The sequence below is a fragment of the Neofelis nebulosa genome, chromosome 2 (genome assembly GCF_028018385.1).
Source record: "Neofelis nebulosa isolate mNeoNeb1 chromosome 2, mNeoNeb1.pri, whole genome shotgun sequence".
Lineage (NCBI taxonomy): Eukaryota > Metazoa > Chordata > Mammalia > Carnivora > Felidae > Neofelis > Neofelis nebulosa.
This window is the reverse complement of record NC_080783.1, coordinates 168,373,723-168,400,905: the sequence shown is the minus strand read 5'-3', so window position 1 is coordinate 168,400,905 and position 27,183 is coordinate 168,373,723. Positions and strand designations below refer to the sequence as shown.

The 27,183-nt window shown below is 39.2% G+C and overlaps 1 protein-coding gene across 5 annotated transcripts in view; it reads left to right on the top strand.

Annotated features, from left to right (window-relative positions):
- The window catches only part of AK4 (adenylate kinase 4), a 74,523-nt gene extending 67,876 nt beyond the window's left edge, over window positions 1–6,647 (top strand). For all 5 annotated transcript variants that reach the window (XM_058717115.1, XM_058717113.1, XM_058717114.1 and 2 more), the window contains one exon: window positions 850–6,647. In XM_058717115.1, the coding sequence (XP_058573098.1) occupies window positions 850–964 (115 nt within the window). In that variant the 3' untranslated portion in view covers window positions 965–6,647. The remainder of the gene's footprint in view (window positions 1–849) is intronic.
- Window positions 6,648–27,183: the final 20,536 nt, after the last annotated feature.

Here is a 27,183-nt window from a genome sequence, read left to right as displayed (position 1 = left end):
AGCATGAACAGGGGAGGGGCAGAGAGAGAGGGAGACACAGAATCTGAAAAGGGCTCCAGGCTCTGAGCTGTCAGCACAGAGCCCGACGTGGGGCTCGAACTCACGGACCGTGAGATCATGACCTGAGCTGAAGTCAGATGCTTAACCGACTGAGCCACCCAGGCGCCCCTCTTTTTTTGTTTTTTTAAGAACATGCGAGCCACAGAGAGGGGCAGGAGAGAGAGAAAGAGAGAATGTTAAGCAGGCTGCATGTTCAGTGCAGAGCCTGTCAACGTGGCTCAGTCCCACGATCCTGGGATCGTGACCTGAGTCGAAATCAAGAGTCAGACACTCAACTGACTGAGCCACCCAGGCGCCCCTCTTTGATATGTTTTAAATAGGAGAAGAAGAGGTGGTATCATGCTAGGCATGCCAGAATTGTAAAAGCTGTGGCCTTATTTAAGTATCCCCAAGTGCAGGTGTTGATACATTTGTGGGGGCTGCTTTGGTACTTAGCAGTGTGTGTGATAGACCATGAGATCATGCTTGTTTTATACCCAGGATCTTCACCTGCCCTAATATCATGTTAAAAAGAAACCTAAGGGTTGCCTGGGTGGCTCAGTTGGTTAAGCATCTGACTTTGACTTCGGCTCAGGTCATGATCTCACAGTTTGTCAGTTTGAGCCCCACATTGGGCTTCCTGTTGTCAGTGCAGAGCCTACTTTGGGTCCTCTGTCTCCCCTCTCTCTGCCCCTCCCCTGTGCATTCTTTCTGTCTTTCTCTCTCTCTCTCTCTCCCTGTCTCAAAAATAAACATTTAAAAAAAAAAGTGAACCTAAAATGCGTTTATGTGTTGGATTTTATTTTTCAGGAGCCGAGGAGTGCTTCACCAATTTTCTGGGACGGAGACTAACAAAATCTGGCCCTATGTTTACACGCTTTTCTCAAACAAGATCACACCTATTCAGTCCAAAGAAGCATACTGAGCCCGCCCAATGAAGAACCAGGAAGATGTCATTCATTCAGTTATATGTGTAGTATTGGTGCCGTGTCCAAATTAGAAGCTAGCGGGGATAGCTTGCAGTGTCTTTTCTAGTCTAAATGGTGAACTGAAATGAAAACAAATGAGGAGAAAGAGTTAATGAAGAGGCTCTTCTCTGCCTTTCTGATGAAGGGTCACCCACACATGTCTAGGATGTCTCTGCACGTCTCAAGCCCTTCACAAGAAAGCAAGTACAGGCTGGATTTCAAAGGGTGTATAACCCAAACTCTAGCTGATTTCTGACCATCACATTGTTGCCATAGTAGCCTTTTAACACGTGATGGTGTTGGCCTCTGGTTCTCCCTGCCCCCCAAAGGCTGTTGAACCACAGCACCAGGTGGCCTGAGAATGCCAAGGGCAGTAGCCCCGGCCTTGTCCCAAGTTCTCTGGTATGTGCCCTTCCTGGTGACCGTGCGATTGAAGCCAGTTGCTCTGTGGTCACTTCTCTGGCCTTGAGTGACTGTCCACAATTAGCTTTTCTGTTCGGAGTGCTACCTTTTTCTGCCTCCATGCTCTGTAGAGTCTCTCCTTTTTCAGACATCCTGGAATGAAAGGATTTGGCTTCTAGTATTTTTATTAGACTGTATTTTGGTACATCTGTTTTCTCCCTTCCTAGACTATGAAGTAATAGATAGTTACTGCTTTTATCTCTCTCAGATTCCTTTCTAAGAGCCGAGAGTGAGGGGAGGGTGTCCAGATGCTTCTTGCAGCAGGAACTGAGCTCTGCAGAGGGTCTACTTACGCTGCTGGGCTGACCCTCATGGGTTGACACTGCTCTTTTCTTTTATCATGAAAAAATAAAATCCTCAAAGTCTTTGGGAGTCTTCAGAAAAATGGGAGATACTACATACATGTTAAAGAGTCATTATCTTGTGTATAGAAGTAATAAGACCATATGGAATTACTGCACTAAAAGAATAGTTTAGCTTTTTATTCAAGACAAAAAAAATGTATTTTGAAATGCTGCTAAATATTGATGCTGACAGTGTTTTTCTCCTGTGAGTGACCCAAACATATTATAAATAGTTGGTAAAGGGAATGGAGCCTGTGGGTTGAGGAAAATGTTGCACTAGCTGTGCCCAGACTGAGTATGACAGCTTTGTGATTATGGGAAAACAAATTCTTAATTTTTTTTTTCTTTCTATTCCAAAGATGCTTTCTGTGGGGTGGCCATTAAGTCTAGAAATATAGATGATACAATTTTGTCATTCTTTGTAATGTAATATCAATAAACCATTTATTAAAGATTTGCCTGGTTTCCAGACTTGGTGGCCACCTAATGTAATTCTGGCTCTCCTCTGGGAAGGACAATGAAATTTATTCCTGTTGCCTTAAAAATAAATACCCCTCTTCATGCATCGTGATCGTCCCTAAGGAGGGTTCTTTGCTATTCCTGAGAGTGACTTCTAACTCCTCATACTGAAGAGAAGGGGGGCGGGGAGCCTATTTCAGCACGCCTCTGGTGTTGCAATGCATTGTTTATTTTCTGAAGATGTCCTGGAGAATCTCCAGTCAATTCCCTGGCAGATGTGTTCTGTATGGTAATGATTGCATCTTCCTTACAAATACTGCCCCGCTCTTGACAGTTCCTCTCCTCTATACCTTCGTGAGAATGTTCTTTGACTACCTTAGTGGAAACATAGACTGGTCTCCTCATTCTCTGAATCACCATGTTACTTTTTGGGTGTATGCAATGGAGATGCCCAGTTCAGGTCTGTGAAACATCAGTGCATGATATGGACTTCTAGTGCTTTAGGAGAGCCATGTTTGAATGCCGGTTGGTGGGGACAGGGTGAAAATCAGACCTGTAGGTAAAGCTCAGGTTTCCTGGGGAACCAGGTACGGAGAAAACAAACCTGATATGAAGAAAGTTGCACAATTTAGACTAGTACTGCCATGGAGACAATTTCTAAAAACTAGGAAAAGTAGAGAGTTAAGGTTGTTTTATGGGTAATTCAAGAGAGGAAAGTTTGTGTCCTTTTGGAAGTAGAAAAATCTACATGACTCTTCCTTTACTTCTCTTTGTGTTTAACAGACTCCCTTTGGAGTTTTTGAGAGAGTTATGAGAAATGGCTGGTCCCTGATGCCATACTCTAGTTCTCAATCCTTCCCTCCTCTCCTCCAGCAGAATAGATAGTTATAGTCAGTGTGGGAGCCTCTCAGTGTCTCAACGGCATTTGCTGTTTCTGTGCTTGGTGAGGGCCCTGTGCTTGGTGAGACCAATAAAAAAGACAAACACCTTTTCCATGCGTCTTTGAAAGATGATACTTATTTCATGTTCAGTGGCCTAAAAAGTCTATTTCAGATTTTCTTCAACAAGCTCTCTAGCATTTTCTCCAGTAATTTTGTAAAAAATTAAAATTCTCTTGAAAATATTTTGATAAAAGCTAAAGGGACATCTTTTCTTGGTTTTTCTTCTACTGCCACAGATACGGTTCCTTCACAGTTCTGCAAAGAGAGTAATTTGGGTGTCTATAAGATTCCTACCGGTCCACATATTCTGTGATTTAGCCAGTTGTGAATTAATTTTGCTTTTCATTGTCTGAACAGGCTTCCCACTTACTTAGAACTTGGAGACATTGCTGTGTTTAATATCCTTTAACACTAAGGCAGACATAAAATAAGTATCATTTACTGAAGGCCTTTGGGCGATAAGGTAAAGTTGTAGGACCTTAGCAAACACTCATTTAATCTTTCAAGCATCCTTTGAGATAGGCATGAGGCCATGTTTATGAACACGGAAGACAAGGGTCAGAGATGTGAAGCATCTTGCCCAGGCTCTTGCTGCCAACAGACAGTCCAGCCAGGACTCACACCCAGGTTTTCCTGATTCTGCAGCCTGAGTTTGCTCCTGGATGTTAACTATCTGTGTCCTGTCCCAACCAACCTAGGGTGCTGAGCCTGCTTGATTTTGCTCGTATTTCCAAGTGGCCTCGTCAAAAGTAGCAGAAGTGACATTCAGCTCTATATGGGACTGTTCTCCCCCTCCCCGCTTTGCTTAAGCAAAGGGAGCTGCTAGAGGAAGATCTGAGCCTTTGATCTTCTTTCCTAGCTTCTCACTTATAAAATGAAAGGCTGTTGAAATAGGCTGGGCTTGGGTCCAGGCTAATCTGTGGAGGGGTCAGTTTCCTTCATGTTCCTCACCTACCTATGCTTTTGGTATCCATGGTATTGTACCCCTAAGGGACCTTAACACTTCATCCGCCTTCAACTATAGTGCTCCCTGTAGATCTGGGCTTCTGGGAGTTAGATGCTACTCACTTTTCTTCCCTGATACCAGGAGAAATCACTCCCTCACTCCCACCCCCAAATAAGGCCCTGATGATAAACATCCTTCCTGAAGTGCTGGCAGGTGATGGAGCCCCCAGCATACCATCTTGCCTATGTCACATTGCATATTAACATGATCCTGAATGCTACATTCACACCTTTGCCTGCCATCTGATGTGGCACTCACTGCTTGTCATGCACAATTCTGGCGGAAACCAGGGGAGATTGGCTTCCTGTGTTATCCGCCCTGCCCAGGGTCACTCCCCACCACCTTTCAGCAGCCAAGCTCAGATGAACTCCAGCTTTACCCAGGGTGTACCCCTCCCTTTGGTAGGGAAGGAAAAAGGTAATAACTGCCAATGGATAAGGGGGATTCTTGGAAAGAGCTACTGCTGTGGCTTCGTCCACCTACCACTTAAAAATGTTGTTGAGACAGGATGGTTTTAGATAGATGGGTGCCTGTGCAAAACCACAAATAGGACTGTTAGAAAATTTAGTTCACTAAACTGATTTCAGTATTTGACTTTAGCTGTTTAGCAGTTTAAACAGCTTACCAGCCTGCTGGGGGTCCTGCTTAGGTCATAAAGACCACAAATTTCAAATATGTTAAGGCATAGGCATTCTTAGTAGTTCCTGTTTATTGGTACTTAATGCTAAGTGCATTATGTGCATTGTCTAATTAAATCTGCAGTAGTTACCCTAACGTAATAGATGTTTTAGTTATCTTGCCTCTGTGTAAAAACTGCAATCATTCTGTTCACTTAAGTTTGTATTCTCATGTATCTATAGGGATTAATCAAGAAATCCAAAAGGGCCTTTTTTTGTACCTTTTCCTCCTTTGAGTTCCCCATTCTAATTAATAGGTAAAGCAGTGTTATTTGATTGTACTTGGAATCTTTGCTTTTGGCACTCTGGTGCTGAGGCAAGAAGTGGGCACTCAGTGGGTCTTGGTGGTAGTTGCACACTGTATATACAGAGAGCATATATCTCATCTGCACTCTGCTGAGTTACAGGATCTCGGGAGACATTCATATCTACCTGATGAATTTCATTTATTACCTTTCATTTAAAACACAGTATCTTTTTTTGCTGCATTTAATTTTGCCAGAGAGGCAATTCATAAGGCCAAGTTGTGTTCTTAGTATGAATTGCTTTCTTTTTAATTCCCCTGCATTTTTAGTAACTCCCTGGTCTATTTGGTGTCTCAAAAGGAGAACCTAGCAATGCAGCCTGTTTTTTTTTTTTTTGTTTTTTTTAATACGGGAGTGTGGTCTAGTCATAAGTTATCATCCCTTTCCACATATAACTGATCCAGTCTGGTTTCTAGATGAAAAGTGTGCAAGAGCCAGATGTTGGGAAACCCATGAAGCCGTATTTCAACTATGAAGAAAAATATACTTCTGCATCTGTTGAGATATACTATAATTACAGTTGTTCATAAATGCCATACCTTATCTTTCTTTTAACAAATTGCACAATTCTTGCCAAAATAAATGCCATTATTCTGTATGCTTCAGGGAAATTCCCCCAATTTGATCAGTGAGCGTGTGTGTGTGTGTGTGTGTGTGTGTAGGGAGAGGGAGGGAGAGATGGTGAAACATTTCCAAGGGGACAAGAGCCCTTGGGTGGCATGGATGTGCATTCCTTCCGGGTAATAATTATGCTATTCCAGGAAACAGCATGTGTCTTCCTGGAAATAAAGATTTCCTGTCTGTAACTTTTGCAAGTTACACCAAGTGCACCTTGTGATTCTCCCTGGGGTTGGTGTGTGTCTAATTCCATTTCATAAAACCTTTCTTCATTTTAAAGCTTTGGCTGTGAAGTCAGAAATGTGCTAAATAAAAACAAACTGTTTTGTATTTAATTTAGAGAAGGGTAAAGGGAAGAAAAAAAAAACTCAGTCTTTATGTAAGCTCCAAGGTGTTAGGGCTTAGAGGGTTTTTCTAGTTTTATGAGAATTTGTACTACTGATTTTTATATATTCCTGTTTTTGAGATGAACAGATCTCTGGGGAAATTGTTGCATTACAATGGCGTTTCACTGTGACCCCTGTCAAGCTCAAATCTGTTCTCTTAAGCCAATGACAACTTGTCACTTCGGTTTACTGTCCTGTGAAAAGTCAGCTCCAGTTTCCCAGAAGTTGTGTGTTTACGATGAGTCAGTGCTTTTCTTCAGTGAAAGTTGTCAGCCCTCTTGATTTGGGTGTATATGCTTAATTCAGAGTATCTAAACCTGTAGTCTAATCTGTACATGCTCTCCTAACTGTTAATTGTTATTGACTATTTTGATTATCTTGCTTGAAGATTGATTCCTACTTTTTAATTTGATAGAAATAAAGTTTTTTTTCCTGCTTATAACTAGTGAATTAATTTAACATTTGTATTGCTTTTTACACTTGAGAGTATACATCTTCATAGCTCTTCACATTTATGCTATTCTGTGACCGCTTCATTATCAACATTGTTATCTCCAATTTGCAGATGAGGAAAATAGTGAACACAGTGTTGCCTGGATGAGGTGACAGTTGGTGGCAGAGCAAGATCATGAACGTAAGCATTGTGATCCCCAGTCTCCTTTTCTGCAACACCATGTTGCCTCACTTTGTATACCTTCAAGCACTTTTTTTTATCTAGCACTTCATTCTTTGCATATTTTCATAAACATTCTTTAGTTTTGTTCTTGAAACAACTGGATGATGTGAGTAGATTCTCCCCCTACCTTGCAGATTAGGAGACTGGATCAGAGGATGTGAGTCTAAGATCATAGTGTCAAGGGCCAACTCAGCAGAAGCAGGAAACTCAGGAGACCTGGCTGCTGGATGCTAGAGTCATGGAGGAAATACAGCCAGCCTCTGCAGAAGCCTTCCTGCAACTGGGGGGTGGGGGGAGATGGGGGATGCCCTCCCAACCTCACATTCTCCTGTCTCCTGCAGGGGCTTCCCCTTAGCTGGGTTCCAAAGCTCACTGACCTAGAAGCCTGAGGAAATGTCCCACAGGCCTCCATGCCCCTAGAAGGTGAACCGGATATGGTGGCTATGTGGTAGATTGTATCAAAGTTAAAGCCATTCACTCTTTAGGAGAATTTTACTTTTCTGCCCCATTGGCTTTATGTTTGGGCATACTGACTTGCTTTAGCCAATGAAATACGAGCAAAAATGAAGTGTGCCACTTCTGAGCGGAAGCCTCAGGAGCCAGAGCATGGTCACCAATCTCTTTCCTTCTCCAATGAGACTGTCAGTCTCCTAGGGCTCTTCTTTCAACTGGGATCCTAAAATGGACGTGTAGCAAGATTAGTCCATGATGGATTAGCACTGTGCATGAGAAATAAGCCTTTGTTTTTTTCATCCCCTGGGATTTGGGTGGATTTGGTACAACAGCATAATTTAGTTCAAGCTGACTGATAGAAAATGGGCCCAAGACTAGTATATCATGTCATCTAGTTAAAACTTTGATTCTCTTATCAAGCACTATTAGGCTCTGGGGATGCAAAGATGAATAAGACCCAGTTTTTGCCCTTGACTTCCTTAGTCTCCTGGAGGAGATGGAAATATATTTAGATAATTATACATAACTGTTGGGATTATTCACTGGATTATAATTGGGAATATACAGATGTAGTAACTTTTTCAGCCAGCCAACTAGACCAAGGAAGAGCTAATATTTGAGCTGAGTGATGGAGGAAAGAGGGAACCCAAGCAGAGGGAATGGTATGTGGGCAGAAGTATCAGCACATAGGCCAGGTGGAGGTCAGACAGGTATGGAGCAGGACTGGGGAGATAAAGGTAAGATTGAGTTGTATGGGGAAGTTGTACTGACCTGGTCTTAACTTTGTTTGTAGTAGACAGTACAGAGTCTATGCCAGAAAGTGACTCATCAGATTTACATGATAAAATTGTACTACAGATGTGAAGTAAGGTGTGACTGAGTTTAACAGAAAGGGATGGTTGGATTATAATGAGTATGGGGTGCCTGGGTGGCTCAGTCGGGTGAGCGTCCGACTTCGGCTCAGGTCATGATCTCGCGGTCCGTGAGTTCGAGCCCCGCGTCGGGCTCTGTGCTGACAGCTCAGAGCCTGGAGCCTGTTTCGGATTCTGTGTCTCCCTCTCTCTCTAACCCTCCCCCATTCATGCTCTGTCTCTCTCTGTCTCAAAAATAAATAAACGTTAAAAAAAAAAAATAACAGGAGTAAAGAAGGGTTAAATGTCTCCAGGGGAGGGGTGCCTGATTGGCTCAGCCCTTAAGCATTCCGCTCAGGTCATGATCTCATGGTTCACATGTTCGAGCCCTGTGCCAGGCTCCACACTGGCAGTGCAGAGCCACCTTGAGATTATCTCTGCCCTTCTTCCACTCATATACGTATGTGCACATGCACTCTCTCTAAATAAATAAACTTAAAAAAAAATGTCTCCAGGGAGAGATTGGAAACAACAATGAAACGGGGGTGAGTATAAGGCCGAAGGAAGTGACAGAAGCTCTGGAGACAGCAGTGCACTGCTTTTTCTCAAGGGAGAGTCACTGCTCAGCTCCAGCCAATTGTTCCTGGGGATGCTGGCAATGCTACCCGGTCATTCAATTTAATTAAAACAACGACAACAACAAATACATTGCACAGGCTAAACTATATTAAGCCAATTTGGGACTAATGGTTTAGACAGAGACACACTGGAGGTTAGGAATGAGGGTCATAGTGGCTCGATAGATGTCTATGAAGTAAGAAGGTAGGATATGTGAAGGCAAACAAGTATGAAGGTGAGGATTGTCTGAGGAACAAAAAAAAAGTTGTGTAGTTGTATAGAATTGTGGTTTGTCAGAGGATACCACCTATTCAAATAAATCACTTGAGTTTTTTACCCTAGAGTTAAACTGAGTGTGATTTTTCCCCTTAATCCTTTTCAGCCAGTGAATATGTAAGCATCCAATAATTAAATGAAAACCATACCCATACTTAAGGAAACCTCCTTAAACTGTGTATGTGTATTTTAAATATGTGTGTGTATGTATACATATATATGTATATATAACGCATGTGTGTAAAACAATTATATCTGTGTATATATGCATATGTAATAGGAGGTAGCTAAAATTTGTTGAGGGTTTGCTCTGTGGTGCCAGGCAATAAGCCAAGCCTTATGTACAGCTAGGAGTAATGAACCTGAGGTTCAGAGAAATTAAGTTATTCAAGATCACTCACCCAGTAAGTGGTAGAATGAAGTCTTCACTCCAAGTGCTCACTTATGATTACTCAGTTGTTCTTACTCATTCTGACTCTTGTTGCCCAAAGGGACCACAGTTAAGCGCTGTGCAATCAAGGGACCTGTGGCCTTGGGCAGGAATTCCAGGAGTCAGGGTACACCTCCACTTGGAGGTAACTAGACTTGAGCAGTGTTGAGTCTCTCTAGTGGCCAGCTTTTCTCCTAGCCAGAATCCTGTGGCCAGTCCCTTTAATAAGTCTCTTCCCTCCCATGGAAGATTAGATATCATATTACATCAGGAGCTGACACTTTGCATTCCCCCGTTTAGAGTCATGTACCTTGAGAATAAGGTTTCCTGACAAGGAAAAAATCAGTGATACCAAAATGAATGCTATATATCTAGATCAGTCGGAACAGATCAGCCACTCTTGTCACAGTAATGGCCCACATACACTGACCACTCTAGATCCACTATGTCATATGCATCAACCATCCTGGGTGCACTGACCATATCGGACTACTACGGACATGTTGGCCACCAGACATAACAACTGCCCTGGACATATCATATACACCCACTGCAATATGGAAACAATGTATCAGTGTGACAGGGTCAGAGAGAAGGGGTGCAGGCTAAAATTTCTTAGAGATTTGAATGAACCATCTTCTGTATTTTATCTGTATAAGACCCTCCGTTGCATTTCTTCCATTTGAAACAAAACAAACAAAACAAAACCAGCCTAATTGTCTAATGCTCACATGAAAGCCTCACCTAAAAATTTACAAATGTTGGCATTTATCAACTGAGGTTAGATAGCTAGGACTCTTTGAACATAGATGGCAGATGTCTAAACCTTAATCTTTCTGCACATCTTCCAAAAACCACATAGACCAAGGACGGCAAATAAAATCGCAGTTAACTCACCACACAACACAATTATATCTACTGCACATAGCAGGAAATAGAAGACTGCAAACCCCCTTTTCATTTGAGTAGGAAAATACATATCTGAAATCAGCACCAGCTATGGACCTGTGTGGAAGTGGAGAGGTAGGAATTATTTGGGGAAAGTATTGAGAGGGCACAGCTTCTGGGAGACAACAAAGGAACTTGAAAGGAGTAGCTATCTCTTAAGAGATCTGGTGATTAAGAGGGAAGAATAAAGAAGTTGGTGGAAATTCAGGGTTCTACAGAAATAAGAGCTTCATGAAATCTGACATACTAAACTCTCCCTAACACCCCTGCACACCCCAAATAAGAGATGCTTTTCATTAAAGAAATTGCGTTTCACTGTACCAACTGAAGAGGGCACTCTTGAACTAAGAAACTAGTAAGTCACTCAGATCCTTCAGCTCCATCTGTAAATACACCTGATTCAGAAAAATCCAGTTTTAAAAATGAAGAGGAAAAGGCAGCCAACATCCACACAAAGTTACTTTGAAAAGGAAATTAATTAGAATCAAAATTCTTCAGCTGATGCAAATACTCAAGCCCCAACCCTGAGGCAAGAAGAAACTATCACAGCTCTCCAATATGAGTCAAATACAGTTAGACAATCAATAACATTTGAAAAAAAACACCACAAATCAGAAATTCACAAATGCAGAAGAAAAGTGGGCACAGAACAAAAAAATTGTGAAACAAGAATTGCCTGACTACAGAAAAGGGAGTGAAGAAAAAGACAATGGTCTTCCAAATTAGGACCAAACTGCAAGCTGCACGAAGAAGAAAAGATTCAATAAAGCATACATCGGAACATGAAATGAAATTTTCCAAGAGAATTAAGCTAAGAAAAAGTAAAAACTCAGAAAAAAAATAATAGCTATAGAAGACAAAGAAGATCTAACACACCTATAATTGAATTTTCTAAGAAAGAAAAACAACAATAAGTCAAAACCAATGTTTAAAGCTATAGTCTAATAAAAACATATCAAAAGATAAATAAATGAAAGAAATCCCGAATCTACATATTAAAATGGTACACTGTGGAACTGTGGGAACTTAGAAGAGTCAATTTTAAGACATATTCTACCATACCTAGGAAAACATATCTGGGCTCCCAGGCAAAGAGACTAAGTGATTCAAACACAAATTAAAGCCACAATGGGGCAACACTGTCAAGGAAAGAAAGTGTACTAAGGATTTTATGTACAGCCAAGCTGACTTTCAGTTATCAAACAAATGTGGCAAAAAAAATGTTTATAGTTGCTGACTCTGAGTAAAGGGTACCAAGGATAGTATTCTTTTAACTTTTCTGTAGATAGATACTTTTCTAAATATTAAGTTGGGGAAAATGTCTTAAGTTTAAAAAAGTATTGGGGCGCCTGGGTGGCGCAGTCGGTTAAGCGTCCGACTTCAGCCAGGTCACGATCTCGCGGTCCGTGAGTTCGAGCCCCGCGTCAGGCTCTGGGCTGATGGCTCGGAGCCTGGAGCCTGTTTCCGATTCTGTGTCTCCCTCTCTCTCTGCCCCTCCCCCGTTCATGCTCTGTCTCTCTCTGTCCCAAAAATAAATTAAAAAAAACATTAAAAAAATTAAAAAAAAAAAAAAAAAAAAGTATTGCCTATTTATTGCTCTCTTAATTCCTCTCCCCAGCCTCTGGCAACCCCTAATATACTTCTATCCATGGATTTGCCAATTCTGGACAATTTCATATAAATGGAGTCATATTAGTGGCCTTTTGTGATTGGCTTTTTCACTTAGTGTAATGTTTTCAAGGTTCATCCATGTTGTAGCATGGATCAATAATTCATCCCTTTTTATGGCTGAATAATACTCTATTGTGTGGATATACCACATTTTTTAAATTCATCAACTGGTGACACTTTGGGTTTTCCCACATTTTGGCTATCATGAATGATGCCATAAACATTTGTGTACAAGTTTTTGTGTACACATATGTTCTTAATGCTCTTGAGTATCTATTTAAGACTAAATTTACTGGGGTCACATGGTACACCTATGTTTAGCTTTTTGAGGAACAGCCAAATTATTTTCTAAAGTGGTTGCACTATTTTACATTCCCACCAGCAATGAATGTTTCATTTTTTTGCACATTCTTCTCACTTGCTTTTTGAGAGAGAGAGAGAGAGAGAGAGAGAGCAAGTGCACATGAGCTGGGGAGAGGCAGTGGGAGAAGGAGAGAGAATCTTAAGCACACTCCACTCTCAGCACAGAGCCCGATGTGGGGCTTGATCCCACGACTATGAGGTCATGATCTAAGCTGAAATCAAGAGTTGAACACTTAACTGACTTAGCCACCCAGGGGCCCCTCAACACTTGTTATTGAGTCTTTTTGATTATAGCCATCCTTGTGGATGTGAAGTGTTATCCCATTGTGGTTTTGATTTATATTTTCCTAGTGATGTCTAGCATCTTTTCATATTTTGTTATTGGCCATTTGTATATCTCTTTTGGAGAAATATCTATTTAAATATTTAGCCCAGGGGTGCCTGGGTGGCTCAGTTGGTTAAGGGACTGCTTCTTGATTTCAGCTCAGGTCATGATCTCATGGTCATGGGATCAAGCCCTGCATTGGGCTCTGCACTGACGGTGTGGAGCCTGCTTGGGATTCTCTCTCTCTCTCTCTCTCTCTCTCTCTCTCTCTCTCTCTCTCTCTCTCTCCACCCCACCCCCCACCCTCCCCTACTGGTTCTCGCATGCTCTCTCTCTCTTAAAATAAATAAACACTAAAAAAGTATTTGTCCATTTAAAAACTGGGTTGTCTCTTGTTGTGTTTTAAGAGTTCTTTATATATACTGCATACTAGACTTTTCAGATGTAACATTTGCAATATTTTCTCCCATATATGTATGGGTTGTTTATCACTTTTGTGATAGTGTACTTTGAAACACCAAAGCTTTTAATTTTGATGAAGTCCAATTTACATACTTTTTCTTTTTTTGTGTTTTTGGTGTCATATTTAAGAAACAATCCATAGTCACAAAGATTTTACATCTATGCTGTCTTATAAGAATTTCATAGTTCTTACATTTAGGTCTTTGATCTAATTTGAATTAATTTTGCATATGGTTTGAGGCAGGAGTTCTAACAATTTTTTTCATGATGTGCAGATATCCAAACACCACTTGCTGGAATTACTATTTTTTCTCCATGGGGTTGTCTTCATAACTTGGTTGAAAATCCACTGACCATAGATATATGATTTTATTTCTGGACTCTTAATTCTATCCCATTGATCTATGTGTCTGTCCTTATGCCAATACACACAGTCTTGATTACTGCAGCTTTGTTGTACATTTTGAAATAGAAAACATGAGTTCTCCAACTTTGTTCTCTTTCAAGAATGTTTGGCTCTTCTGGGTTCTTTGCGTTTCCATATGTATTTTACAATCAGCTTGTCCTTGCCAATTTCTGCAAAAAAGACAGGTGAGATTTTGATAGGGATTGTGTTTAGTCTGTAGATACATTTGGGGAATATTGCCATTTTAACAATATAGTCTTCCAATCCATGAACATGCGATGTCTTTCTATTAATTCTTCAGTTTCCTTCAGTGATATTTTATGATTTTTACTGTATAAGTCTTACATACTTTAAAATTTTTTATTCCTAAGTATTTTGTTCTTTTGATGCAACTGTAAATGAAATTGTTTTCTTAATATTTTCAGATTGTTCATTGTTAGTGTATAGATATATAATTGATTTTTGTATATTGATTTTGTATCCTGACACACTGCTGAAATCTTTTTTAGCTCTAATAATTATTATCTTTCATGTTCAAATTGTCCCAAACTTGGCAAGTAGGATCCTTTTCAAGATGTTATTTCTTTTTGATATAGCTCCATCCATGTTTGAACACTTACTTGATTTTTGGCATAAGATCTCATAGATATCATGCATTTCCCTTCTAAGACCTGGTATTAGCCATTTCTCCTCAGAGCTCTAGTTTCTTTTAGTGGGGTATGATATTTAGAAACCACTAAGATCTTGGTACCAGCTGTGTTCGTTGTTATTGTAGTGACATTAGACAGAATTAAGAATACAGTAAAACCCTGGATTGTAAGTAACTTGTTCTGCAAATTTTCCACATGACAAACAAACATTTCTAATAAACTTTAACTTGATAAATGAGTGATGTCTTGCAATACAAGTAATACATGACACTGAATATCACATGATCACAACTGAGCCAATGGCAGGATTGTGGGTGATGCTCAGATGCTTGGTCTCCGTGTTTGGCATAAATCAGTGATTTTTCAGAATATTGTAAGGTGCCCACAACTGGCACTAGTGTATTTTTTGTCACTTCAAAGCATCTATGGACAGTCCTTTGCTTTTCCATACAAGAGTAAGCTTAGGAATGCTTTGCTTCATTCTAGGTCAGGTCTGCTGCCTTATTGCCAGTTACATTAAATACAATATATGACAAGAGTTTATTAATAATGTACTGTAGTCAACATCCGTATGAGCATATATAATGGCCCCCTTGCAGAAAAAGATTCCATTGAGCCAATAGATAGCAGTGATTCCGTTAGTGATAGTGAAAGTCGTCCTACACAATAATCCTCCTCTCTCATCTCTCTCAAACCAGTCACAAAGGTTTTCAAAGGTAAGTGCAGGTTGATTTGTTTATTTTTCATATATTTTGTATTTTCTTTATTATTTTGTATTATATTACAGTATTATAATCATTTAAAAAATGTTTTTGATGTTTATTTTGGAGACAGACAGAACATGAGTGGGGGAGGGGCAGAGAGAGAGGGAGACACAGAATCCAAAGCAGGCTCCAGGCTCTGAGCTGTCAGCACAGAGCCTGATGTGGGGCTCGAACTCATGAACTGTGAGATCAGGATCTGAGCTGAAGTCTGACTAAGCTCAACTGACTAAGACACCCAGGTGCCCCTGTAATCATTTTTATATGAATATTTTTGGGTTGTAGAACAAATCGTCTGAGTTTCCATTATTTCTTATGGGGAAATTCACTTTGATATGCAAGTGCTTTGCATTAACCAGCATGTTTCCAGAACGAACTATCCTTGCAAATCAAGGTTTTACTGTATATATACTTTTTCTGTTTTTTACTTTTTGTTATTTTTATATTGCAGTGTAATTAACATAAAATGTTGTATTAGTTTAGGTGTACAATATAATGATTCAATGGTTGTATACATTACTCAGTGCTCATCATAATTAAGTGTACTCTTAATTCCCTTTATCTATCTCACCCATGCCACCAGCCACCTTTTGCCTGGCAACCACCAGTCTTTCTCTGTATTTAAGAGTCTGTTTTTTTTGTTCTTGTTTTTTTTCTCTTTGTTCATTTGTTTTGTTTCTTAAGTTCCACATATGAGTGAAATCATATGGTATCTTTCTCCATCTGACTTATTTCATTAGCATTATACCCTCTAGTTCCATCCACTTTGTTAAATGGGAAGATCTCATTCTTTTTTATGGCTGAGTAATATTCCTGTGTGTGCGTGTGTGTGTGTGTGTATGTGTGTGCGCCACTCTTCTTTATCATTCACCTATCATGAGCACTTGGGTTGCTTCCATATCTTGCTATTGTAAATAATGCTGCAATAAACATAGGGGTGCATATATCTTTTCAAATTAATGTTTGTTTTCTTTACGTAAATATCCAGTAGTGGAATTACTGGATTATATGGCAATTCCTTTTTTTTTTTTTTTTTTTGAGGAACCTCCAAACTGTTTCCATAGTGGTTACACCAATTTGCTTACTTATAGTGCATGAGAGCTCCTTTTCTCCACATCCTCTCCAACACTTGTTATTTCTTATGTTTTTGATTTTAGCCATTCTGACATGTGTGAGGTAATACCTCATTATGGTTTTGATTTGCATTTCCCAAATGATTAGTTATGTTGAGCACCTTTTCATGTGTCTATTGGCCACTTCTATGTTTCCTTGGGGAAAATGTTTATTCAGGACCTCTGCCTATTTTTTAATTGGAGTCTTTGGGGTTCTTCTGGTGTTAAGTTGTATAAATTTTTTATATATTTTGGATATTAACCCCTTATTAGATATATCATTTGAAAATATCTTCTCCCATTCAATAGGTTGCCTTTTTGTTTTGTTGATGGTTTACTTTACTGTTCAGAAGATTTTTATTTTGCTGTAGTCCCAAATAATTTGATTTTGCCTTTGTTTCCCTTGCCTCAGGAGATCTATCTAGAAAAATGTTTCTATTCTCCCTCTCTCTGCCCCTCCCCCGTTCATGCTCTGTCTCTCTCTGTCCCAAAAATAAATAAAAAACGTTGAAAAAAAAAAATTTAAAAAAAAAAAAAAAAAGGGGCGCCTGGGTGGCGCAGTCGGTTAAGCGTCCGACTTCAGCCAGGTCACGATCTCACGGTCCGTGAGTTCGAGCCCTGCGTCAGGCTCTGGGCCGATGGCTCGGAGCCTGGAGCCTGTTTCCAATTCTGTGTCTCCCTCTCTCTCTGCCCCTCCCCCGTTCATGCTCTGTCTCTCTCTGTCCCAAAAATAAATAAAAAACGTTGAAAAAAAAAAATTTAGAAAAATGTTTCTATGTCCGATGAAAAGAAATTACTGCCTGTGTTTTCCTCTAGGAGTTTTAAGTCTTTAATCCATTTTGAGTTTGTTTTTGTGTATGGTGTTAGAAAGTTGTCCCGTTTCACTCTTTTGCAAAACCACTAAGATCTTCGCACCAGGTATGCTCATGGTTATTGTGGTGACATTCAACAGAGTTAAGAAATATATATATTTATTTAAATTACAAGTTCATTCATACAGTATTTTCTTTTTTCTTAAGCATTTAAAAAATATTTATTTTTGAGAGAGAGCTTGCGTGGGGAGGAGCAAGGAGAGAGTGGTGACAGAGGATCCAAAGTGGGCTCCATGCTGACAGCAGAGATCCCAATGTGGGGCTTGAGCCCACAAACATTGATTCTCTTGGCCTTATGCATATAATATCTGTATAGTTTTACTCATTTTCCACTTCTTTTTTTAATGTTTGTTTATTTTTGAGAGAGAGAGAAACAGAGTAGGAGAGGGGCAGAGAGAGTGGGAGACAGAGGATCAGAAGTAGGCTCTGCACTGACAACAGAGAGTCAGATGCAGAGCTCGAATTCAGGAACTGTGAGATCATGACCTGAGCCAAAGTCAGACGCTTAACCAACTGAGCCACCCAGGAACCCCTCCACTTCTTAATTCTAATTGTCTTCTCTTGCCTGATTGAATTGGCAAATATTTTCAACACAGTTAAATAGTAGGGGAGACAATGACATCCTTACCTTGTTCCTGACCTTAGAAGGAATGCCTCTTGTGTTTCTCCATTAAATAGGAATTTTAAATTTTAAATTTCCTCTGCTTCAAAAGTTGTGTATGTCTCTTCCATTGATTTTTTCCTAAGGAGTTATAATTACATGACTATATTATATTCCATTGATTTCTGTTTTTATCTTATTTCTTTCTTTGTACTTTCTTTTGGGTCAGCTTGGCTTTTTCTAGCCTTTTGAGTGGAGAATTTAATTCATTTATATTCATTGTATCATTTTTACATGAATTTAAGGCTATAAATTTTTGTGCAATTATTATACTGATGTATCACAAATCCTGAAATGTAACATTTTTTCTTTATATCAATTATATGAACATTTTCTTTTCATGAATACTTGAAAAAAAGTTGTGTTTTCTATTATTGAACATCTTTACTTAAGGAAAGCTTTAAAAAGTTCAATTATTATATTTAAGTGTTATATCTGAGAAAAATGAGAGTATTATTCAGGATTATACTCCAATATACTAACATTATCTAATAACTTTTTAGATCTATTAGAACTCTAGTTTGGCTGATTACTTTTGTCTGTTAGAAGTCTGTACTTCTCAAAGTCCTAAGAATATGGGATGTGCCAGTTGGCTAAAACTAGAAAAAGGAAGAAAATTTCATATTTTAAAATTATCCTGAAATGTTCTTCTTTTTTATGCTCTACCACTTATTCCTTTGTTGTATATTTTTTCTGGAGTCAAAAAGACAGTTCAAAGAGTGATGTGAAGTTTCATTTTTGTCTTTGTTCTTACATTTTAAAAAATTACAGAAATGATATGTGTTTAGTAAAGAAAAATGGGGTGGGGTATAAATTAATAATAGTCCCATTGCCCAAGTATAGCCATTGTTGACAGTTTGGTATTCCAATTTCTTTTCATCTGTGTATACATTTTCTTCACATATAGTTATAATAATAATTATTATGAATTTATATCCTTTTTTCTTATTGACATTGTAGGGAAAGAATTTCCATATATTAACATATTATTTTCCTAAATACTGTTTTTAGTACCTTCACATGTGGACATATCTATTCAATGATTGGATTTTTAACACTTTTGCCAAGTGAAAATCTGTTCTTCCAATTTATGAACAATACAAATTGTTATATAACATTCACACAGTACAGAAAAATATAAAATTATGCCCTTAATTCTTTCACCTAGAGGGTGAACTCTGCTAATATCTTCATACCCAATTTCCTGGGTATCTTCCTACTTATCATAAATGCGATCACAGTTTACTAACCTATAGCCCTAAAAAATTTTTTTTAATGTTTATTTATTTTTGAGAGAGAGAGAGTGTGAGAGGGGCAGAGAGAGAGGGAGACACAGAATCCGAAGCAGGCTCCAGGCTCTGAGCTGTTAGCACAGAGCCCCATGCGGGGCTCGAACTCATGGACTGCAAGATCATGACCTGATCTGCAGTCGGACGCTTGACCGACTGAACCAGCCAGATGCCCCACAGCCTTAAAAAAAAAAAAAATTCAACAGTGCTGTTAACAATAACGACGAAACCCTTCCAGTATTATTTTGCACCAAAGAATGACCTTGTATAAGATGACAATTTTTTTGTTTCAAATTTGTAATATGAAAATTTCCAAACATTGGTATTGGTAGAGAGAGAGAACAGTTCAATGCATTCCATGTACCCACCATCCATCTTCAACACTTACCAACTCTTGGCCAATCCTATTTCCTTTTTATCCTCACCCATTTCCCCACTCTCAGATTATCTGTGCTTATTAATTGAATCCCAGGCTTAATGATGACTCAGAACTTCATAAAGTCGTGCACAGTTTTTGAGACCCTTTGTAATCTGGTCTAACTTTCCCACTGCATCTTTTGCCACATTCCCATGAGCCTGATACTTAAGTTATTTCAAACTAAGATGTGGCCACATCATTCTTCAAACATGCCTTGCTCTGTGGGGCTTCTGTGTCTTTGTATATGCTATTCCATTTTCGTGAAAGGTTTCTTCTCTTCTCTGTTTGTCAAACCTTTCTTTATCTTTCCTGGTCCAGCTCACATCACCTTATCCACGCAGGCTTCTCTAAAGTCCTCCTATGAATATTCCTGTACCACTTTGTACTACTTCTGCTTTTGCCTTATCACACTGCACATTCTGAGCAAGTACTCAAGCAGGGCGGGGGCCAGCCTGCCACAGGGCCTGATATGAGGAAAAAACTTGGTAAACAGCATCCATTGGAAATTTTGAAAAGTGCGCCCTAAGTTGACTTAACCATTTAAATCTATAATGGTATTAAAAGAAAATATAAAAGATTTAGTTTTATAATACTGAAGTGTAAAGCCATTCATAATTAAGACATTTATAAAATAAAAGATCAAGAGCCCTGACTACAATAAAGAGTTAAATTTCAATTACAGGAAAATACTCTAAAGAATTAAAAGAAAAGTGACTAATGTGGAGGAAAATCTCACAGTATTTATATTGATATCCATAATGATATCCATAAAGAGCTCCTACAAATCAGTAAGAGAGAAAGCCAATAGAACAGTGAGTGAAAGATATGAACAGATAATACACAAAAGAAACATAAATGGTAAATAAACACAAAAGTCATTTAAACCTCTCAAGTAAAGCATCTTTTCATGTGCCTGTTGGCCATCTGGATGCCTTCTTTAGAGAAGTGCTTATTCATGTTTTCTGCCCATTTCTTCACTGGATTATTTGTTTTTCGGGTGTGGAGTTTGGTGGGTTCTTTATAGATTTTGGATACTAGACCTTTGTCTGACATGTCATTTGCAAATATCTTTTCCCATTCCATCAGTTGCCTTTTACTTTTGTTGATTGTTTCCTTTGCAGTGCAGAAGCTTTTTATCTTCATGAGGTCCCAATAGTTCATTTTTGCTTTTAATTCCCTTGCCTTTGGAGATGTGTCGAGTAAGAAATTGCTGCGGCTGAGGTCAGAGAGGTTTTTTCCTGCTTTCTCCTCTGGGGTTTTGATGGTTTCCCGTCTCACGTTCAGGTCCTTATCCATTTTGAGTTTATTTTTGTGAATGGTGTAAGAAAGTGGTCTAGTTTCATTCTTCTGCATGTTGCTGTCCAGAATGGATACAGAAGTTGTGGTTTATATATACAATGGAATACTACTTGGCAATGAAAAAGAATGAAATATGGCCTTTTGTAGCAACGTGGATGGAACTGGAGGGTATTATGCTAAGTGAAATAAGTCATACAGAGAAAGACAGATACCATATGTTTTCACTCTTATGTGGATCCTGAGAAACTTAACAGAAGACTGTGGGGGAGGGGAAGGGAAAAAAAAGTTAGGGAGGGAGTCAAACCTTAAGAGACTCTTAAAAACTGAGAATAAACTGAGGGTTGACGGGGTGGAAGGGAGGGGAAAGTGGGTGATGGGCATTGAGGAGGGCACCTGTTGGGATGAGCACTGGGTGTTGTATGGAAACCAATTTGACAATAAATTTCATATAAAAAAATAAAGCCCTCAAGTAGAGACTTAAAAACAAAGAGAACAATGTAAACCATTTTTAGCTATCAAACTCTCAAAAGTAAAAATATTAATAATATTTAGGATTGTGAGGTTATGATGTAAAAGCAAACTCATATGCTGTCACATGACACACAAAGTGATACAATCATTTTGCAGGGTAAATTGCCAGTACATATTAAAATTAAAAATTCACATTCCTTTGATCCTATTATTTCATTTCAAGGAATCTATCCTCTAGAATACATATATGCATAAAGTTATATACAAATGATATCCACTGAAATCTTTATTGAAGGAGCAAAAATTGGAAATGACCTACATATCTTACAGTAAGGATATGATTAAGTAATAATAATAAATCATAATCTACACTTTTATGGAATGCTATGCATCAGAAAAATTTTCAGATATATTATTAATGAAAAATAGGAACAATATGTAGATTATGATGCCATTTATGTAAACAATACTGTATGTCCATGTGATGGATAGTAAGTCCGTAACTCAGGTGTAGAAGACATAGAACTTCTCTTATTCGTCTATACTTCAGTCTAATTTCTGTTTTGAATCCCCACCACATTGACTTTGTAGCTACACTCTCAGTGAATCTGAAGTGTCTTGTTCCTTTTCTGCAGGTCTGCATCTGACTTCCAAGGATATAGCCAAAGGGACAGCAGTCAGCCCATCTGTCAATGCAGTCATCTAGTGAGCTATTCATCTCCCTGTCTGATGCTTGTTCATCCAGTTCACATGAGTGTACCTGTCCTGTCAGCCCCAGAGGTTCTGTTGTCTGCTCCACCCTGCCCATGGGCACGATATCATTCTTCAGGCCCAGGACTTGTTTTGTTGCATTTGCTGTCTGTCAGGGCACTGGAGCACCTGAGAAACTGTCTACAGGCAGCTGCTCAGGATGCTGCCTCAGAGACAGGTCACCAAGCCCTTCATTTCAGGACCCTCCACAATCTATAGTCTTACCATTTTCTTTCAGTCTCCCTATTCCCCACTTACCAGGGAATGACCTCCAAGGTGGGAGAGTGACACGTGGGCCATTCCTGTGTCCTCAAATCTTCTACTTTACTTATTATGTTTTTCTAAAGGCTTTGCATATACTGGGATTCATCCTCATTCCAAGGGTTCTAAACCTTTCAAAAGCAAAGCCAGGGGAAGACCCTTATAACCCGTATACTTGTTTTTTGTCTTCCTTCTGTCACCATGGCAATGAGCACAAAAAAAGCCAAAGTGTTTGAATTGGAGAGTTATGACAAGGAAGGAATTTGGTTAATATTTCTAAATGTTTTCTTGTGATAATTTTTAAAAGTTATTGTTTGCTTATTTTGAGGGAGAGAGAGAGAGAGAGAGAGAGCCGGCAGGGGAAAGGCAGAGAGAGACAGGAGAGAAAGAATCCCAAGCAGGCTCTGTACTGCCAGCGCAAAGCCCCATGCGGGGCTCGAACCCACGAACCATGAGTTCGTGACCTGAGCCAAAATCAAGAGTTGGATGTTCAACTGACTGAGTCACCAGGTGCCTCTCTTGTGATATTTTTTGCTTGTATTTATTCATATGTGGAAATGTAGAAGAAAGGTCTGGAAAGGTATCTGTTAAATAGTTAACAGTGGCTTTCTGTGGGGAGGGCTGTGAAATGTGGGAAGCTTCAACCCTGCCATATGCCTGCAAGGAGAGAGCCTGACATTTGGGAATCCTGTTAATGACTCCACACAACCACAAACTAGAGGTTTGAAGCAAGTGACATGTACAAAAGAGACTCCTCCTTTTCTTCCTTGTTTGCTGATTCTTTATAAAGAGAGTAGGTATCACGTCTCTTTCATGTCCTTCTGACCAAGGATATGATTAATAAGTCATGGGTTCATCAAATGAGTTTCTGATCTATATCTAATTTTCAGTATTCTTCAGTGGACCCCCAAACCCAATTTTATCTCTATTGTTTCAAACTTGCCCTGTGTTGAATTTTGTCACCAAAGCTGTTAGGGAGTAGTAAAGTCCATTGATACATTCTCTTTTACCATGTGTGACTGTCTGTTGGTTGAAGTCTAAACCTAAAATGAAGGAAGGGGGAAAGCAAAGGGTCAGGATCCAGTAGAACATGTAGTCCCAGATCAAGGCTCCTGCAGACATTGGTGGAAGGGGAAGCAGATCCATGTATGTGGAGCGAGGTCACACTGCTTTCATCGTACACAGGACTCTGTTCTTGGCCTTGGATGCTTCAGTGACTTGGAAGTAAAATCATACTGATTACATTTACAACTAGGAGAGAAGCACTGTCTGGATAAAAGAATCAAGATTTCAAAAGACCTTGAGTCTAGGTCAAAACAACAAAATGCACTTTAATGGGAATGAATGCCAACTTCCACATTTAAGCTTAAAAAATTCATTTGCAGAAGTATAGAACGAGAGGAACTTGGCTTAGTTGCAATTGTTATAAAAAAATTCTGAGATTTTAGATGACTGTACACCAGACTCTACACTATCCTAATGTTAAAAAAATCTTACTCCCTGCAAAAGAAGTGAAATGGGCTTAGCTCCTATAATAGAAATGTAGTATTGTGTTCAGATTAATGGAGATCATCATATCATTGTTCTTGGCACTGGACAGGCTTCCAGATATAACATTAATAAAAAATATGAATAATATGTAGATTATAATACCATTTAGGTTAAAAATGTGTGTGTGTGGTACACATGAACTTAGTCTTACATTTACGTATCAAAATTTAGTTGCAGAAGTCAAATCTTCATATGTGTTTTTGCTTTTAATTTAAATCCAAGTTAGTTAACATATAGTGTTATAATGATTTCAGGAACAGAATTTAGTGATTCATCACTTACATATAACACCCAGTGTTCATCCCAACAAGTGCCTTCCTTAATGGCCATCGCCCATTTAGCCCATCCTCCCACCCACAACCCCTCCAGCAACCCTCAGTTTGTTCTCTGTATTTAAGAGTCTCTTATGATTTGTCTCCCTCTTTGTTTTTCTCTTATTTTTCCTCCTTTTCCCTATGTTCGTCTGTTTTGTTTCTTAAATTCCACATATGAGTGAAATAATATATTCGTCTTTCTCTGACTTATTTTGCTTAGCATAATACATTGTAGTTCCAGCCACATTGTTGCAAATGGCAAGATTTCATTCTTTATGATCACTGAGTAATATTCTATTGTATATATATATATATATATATATATATATATATATATATATACATATACACCACATCTTCATTATCCATTCATTTCATTGAATTTCATTCATTTTTAATGAATTTTTAAAATAATTTTGAAAATTTTAATGACTCCCTCCTCATGGCCATGTATCTTTGTAGACATTGAATATCCATATTTAGGCAGTATATGAAATATTTTGGAAGATTCCAGGTTCTACTTTTTATAAAGATGTTATGAAAGAAGAAAATATTCAGAGGATGGTGAAAAGGGCAGAGAAAGAGCAAAAGGAGGGTGTGAAGGTGAAGGACCTGGGGCTGGGTGTCCAAAGGGGACAAGAGTGCAGATTCCTTAGATATTAAAGAGCTGTAATGAGCAGCCCAAGGCAGAAAGAACTAAGGCATGGGACTAAATGCTATAAAGAAGAGAAATCTAAACAAGGCAGGCCTGTAACGGTTACAACTATCCCATTATGGATAGGGCTGAGTTCCCTCTCCACTGTGTTCCCTGCCAGCTGGGATGATGATGATGGTCATGTGAACAATAATGGTTACTATTTATTATTTACTGTTTTTCACACATCATCTCATGTAGTCTTCCAACACTGCTATGAGGCTCAGAGAAGTAAGTAAATTGCCCAAATTTTTGGTGCCCACCCCACAAATCCACAAAAGAAGGGACAATCCAGTATGTCTATATTTCAAACACTTTTTGCTCTAATCATTAAAATTTCTTAGCAAAATAATAGTTCAGCTTGTTTGAATAGCCAGCATACAGTTTAACAACAGTAAATGTTCAGTGTACATGAGTTGAATAAAAAAAAATCATCATAAATGGGCATGAAATATAGTGTGATAAGAATAGGCTTTGAAAAAAAAAGAATAGGCTTTGGAATAAAATACACACAGGGTTCTGCCATGGTTAGAGAACTTGCGATGAGCCTAATGGGCGTGAAGCATGTTTCTGTTTTGTCTGTCCAATAGAAGTTTCTGCAATAGAAATTCTGTAACTATGCCATCCATGGGCACCTGGGTGGTCAGTCGATTGAATGTCGATCTTGATCTTGGCTCAGGTCATGATCTCACAGTTCAGGAGTGAGGGAAGGTGATTTGGGGGTTCCTCCAAACCCCTTCACTCTCTGTTCCTTCTGCCTATAATGATCGTCCTTCAGGTACCTACTTAGTTGACTTCTCTCCCTTTAGGTCTTTGCTCAAATTTTCTCTCTTAACCAGGTCTACCATGACTACCCTATTTATAATTTTTTTTCTATTTTTTTCTTTTTATTTATGTATTTTTGGGAGACAGCATAAGCAGGGAAGGGGCAGAGAGAGAGGGAGACACAGAGTCTGAAGAAGGTTTCAGACTCCGAGCTGTCAGCACAGAGCCTGATGTAGGGATTGAACCCACGAACTGTGAGATCATGACCTGAGCCAAAGTCAGATGGTCAACTGACTGAGCCACCCAGGCGCCCCATGACTACCCTATTTAAACTGCAACCTATCCCTGCTCCTCCTTCCCCAACCAACATTCCTGGTCCCCCCACCCTGCTCTATTTTTTCTTTTATCCATACACTTACATCTTCTACCAAACTTCAAAGCTTACTTACTTATTTTGCCTACTGTTTATTATCTGTCTCCCACATCTTCCAATAGAATGTAAGCTCCACAGAACAGGAATCATTATCTGATTCATTCCTTATGAATCTGAAGAGCCTAGGATAGTATCTGACATACAGTAGCTGATGCTTATAGAGTGCTATAAATAAATAAGTCATGTTTGTAAAATTCTTATCACTGTGCCCAGTATGGAGTAGTAACAAAACAAGAGTTCACACTTATTCATTGCCATTGAGTGTTTACACATAATAATTCATTCAGTCCTCAAGACAGACCTAGGAGGTGGGCTCTATTATCTCCATTTAGGTGAGAAAATGAGGCTCAGAGATGTTAATGCAACTTTCTAACATCACTCTGCCAGTAAATTGTTGAGGCAGGATAGTGTGGCACCAGAGTCAGGCCTTTTAATAGCTATGCCATACATCTCTCTCAATAGACATCATTTATATTTTTAGATCAATTTAAAAGTGAATCAGCATAAAATTTTTTTAAGTTAATTTATTTTTGAGAGAGCACAAGCAGGGAGGGGCAGAGAGAGAGAGACAGAGAGAGAGAATCGCAAGCAGGCTCCATGCTGTCAGCACAGAGCCAGATGTAGGGTTCAATCCCACAAACTGCAAGATCATGACCTAAGCTGACATCAAGAGTCAGACACTTAACCAACTGAGCCACCCAGGTGCCCTGTGCAAGAACATTAAATTGCCAAATAAACTAGACTCAGTCCAGGTCTTTGAGGCCAAGCATGGTCCTCTTTTCATATTAATGGGAGAGAGAAACACAAGGTTTAGTTTGAGCATTGAAGGTACTTTAAAAAAGGTTTCTTATGGTTTTGATATGTGATATTATGGTTTTTTCCTTGAATGACTACCCCTTTCTGTGCCCATTTTGCCATTTCATGAGCCTCTTGCAGAACCCCAATTTCCTGAGAGTAAGCTAATCACTAATTGGGAGATCCTGGGCATTCACTTGCTGGTTGGGGTTATTTTTTGGCTGGTGAGAGCCTGGGCTAGCTCGTCCCTGAAGATGACCTCAAATAATTCTGTCTTCCTTGTGTGGGCTCACCAGTCCTCCTATTAAGAGGCAGAGCTTATGACACCTCTCTAGAACAGCTGAGCCTGCGACTGATTTGATTAATAGAATATTAAGCAGGAAGTACTTTTTGGGAACATTTG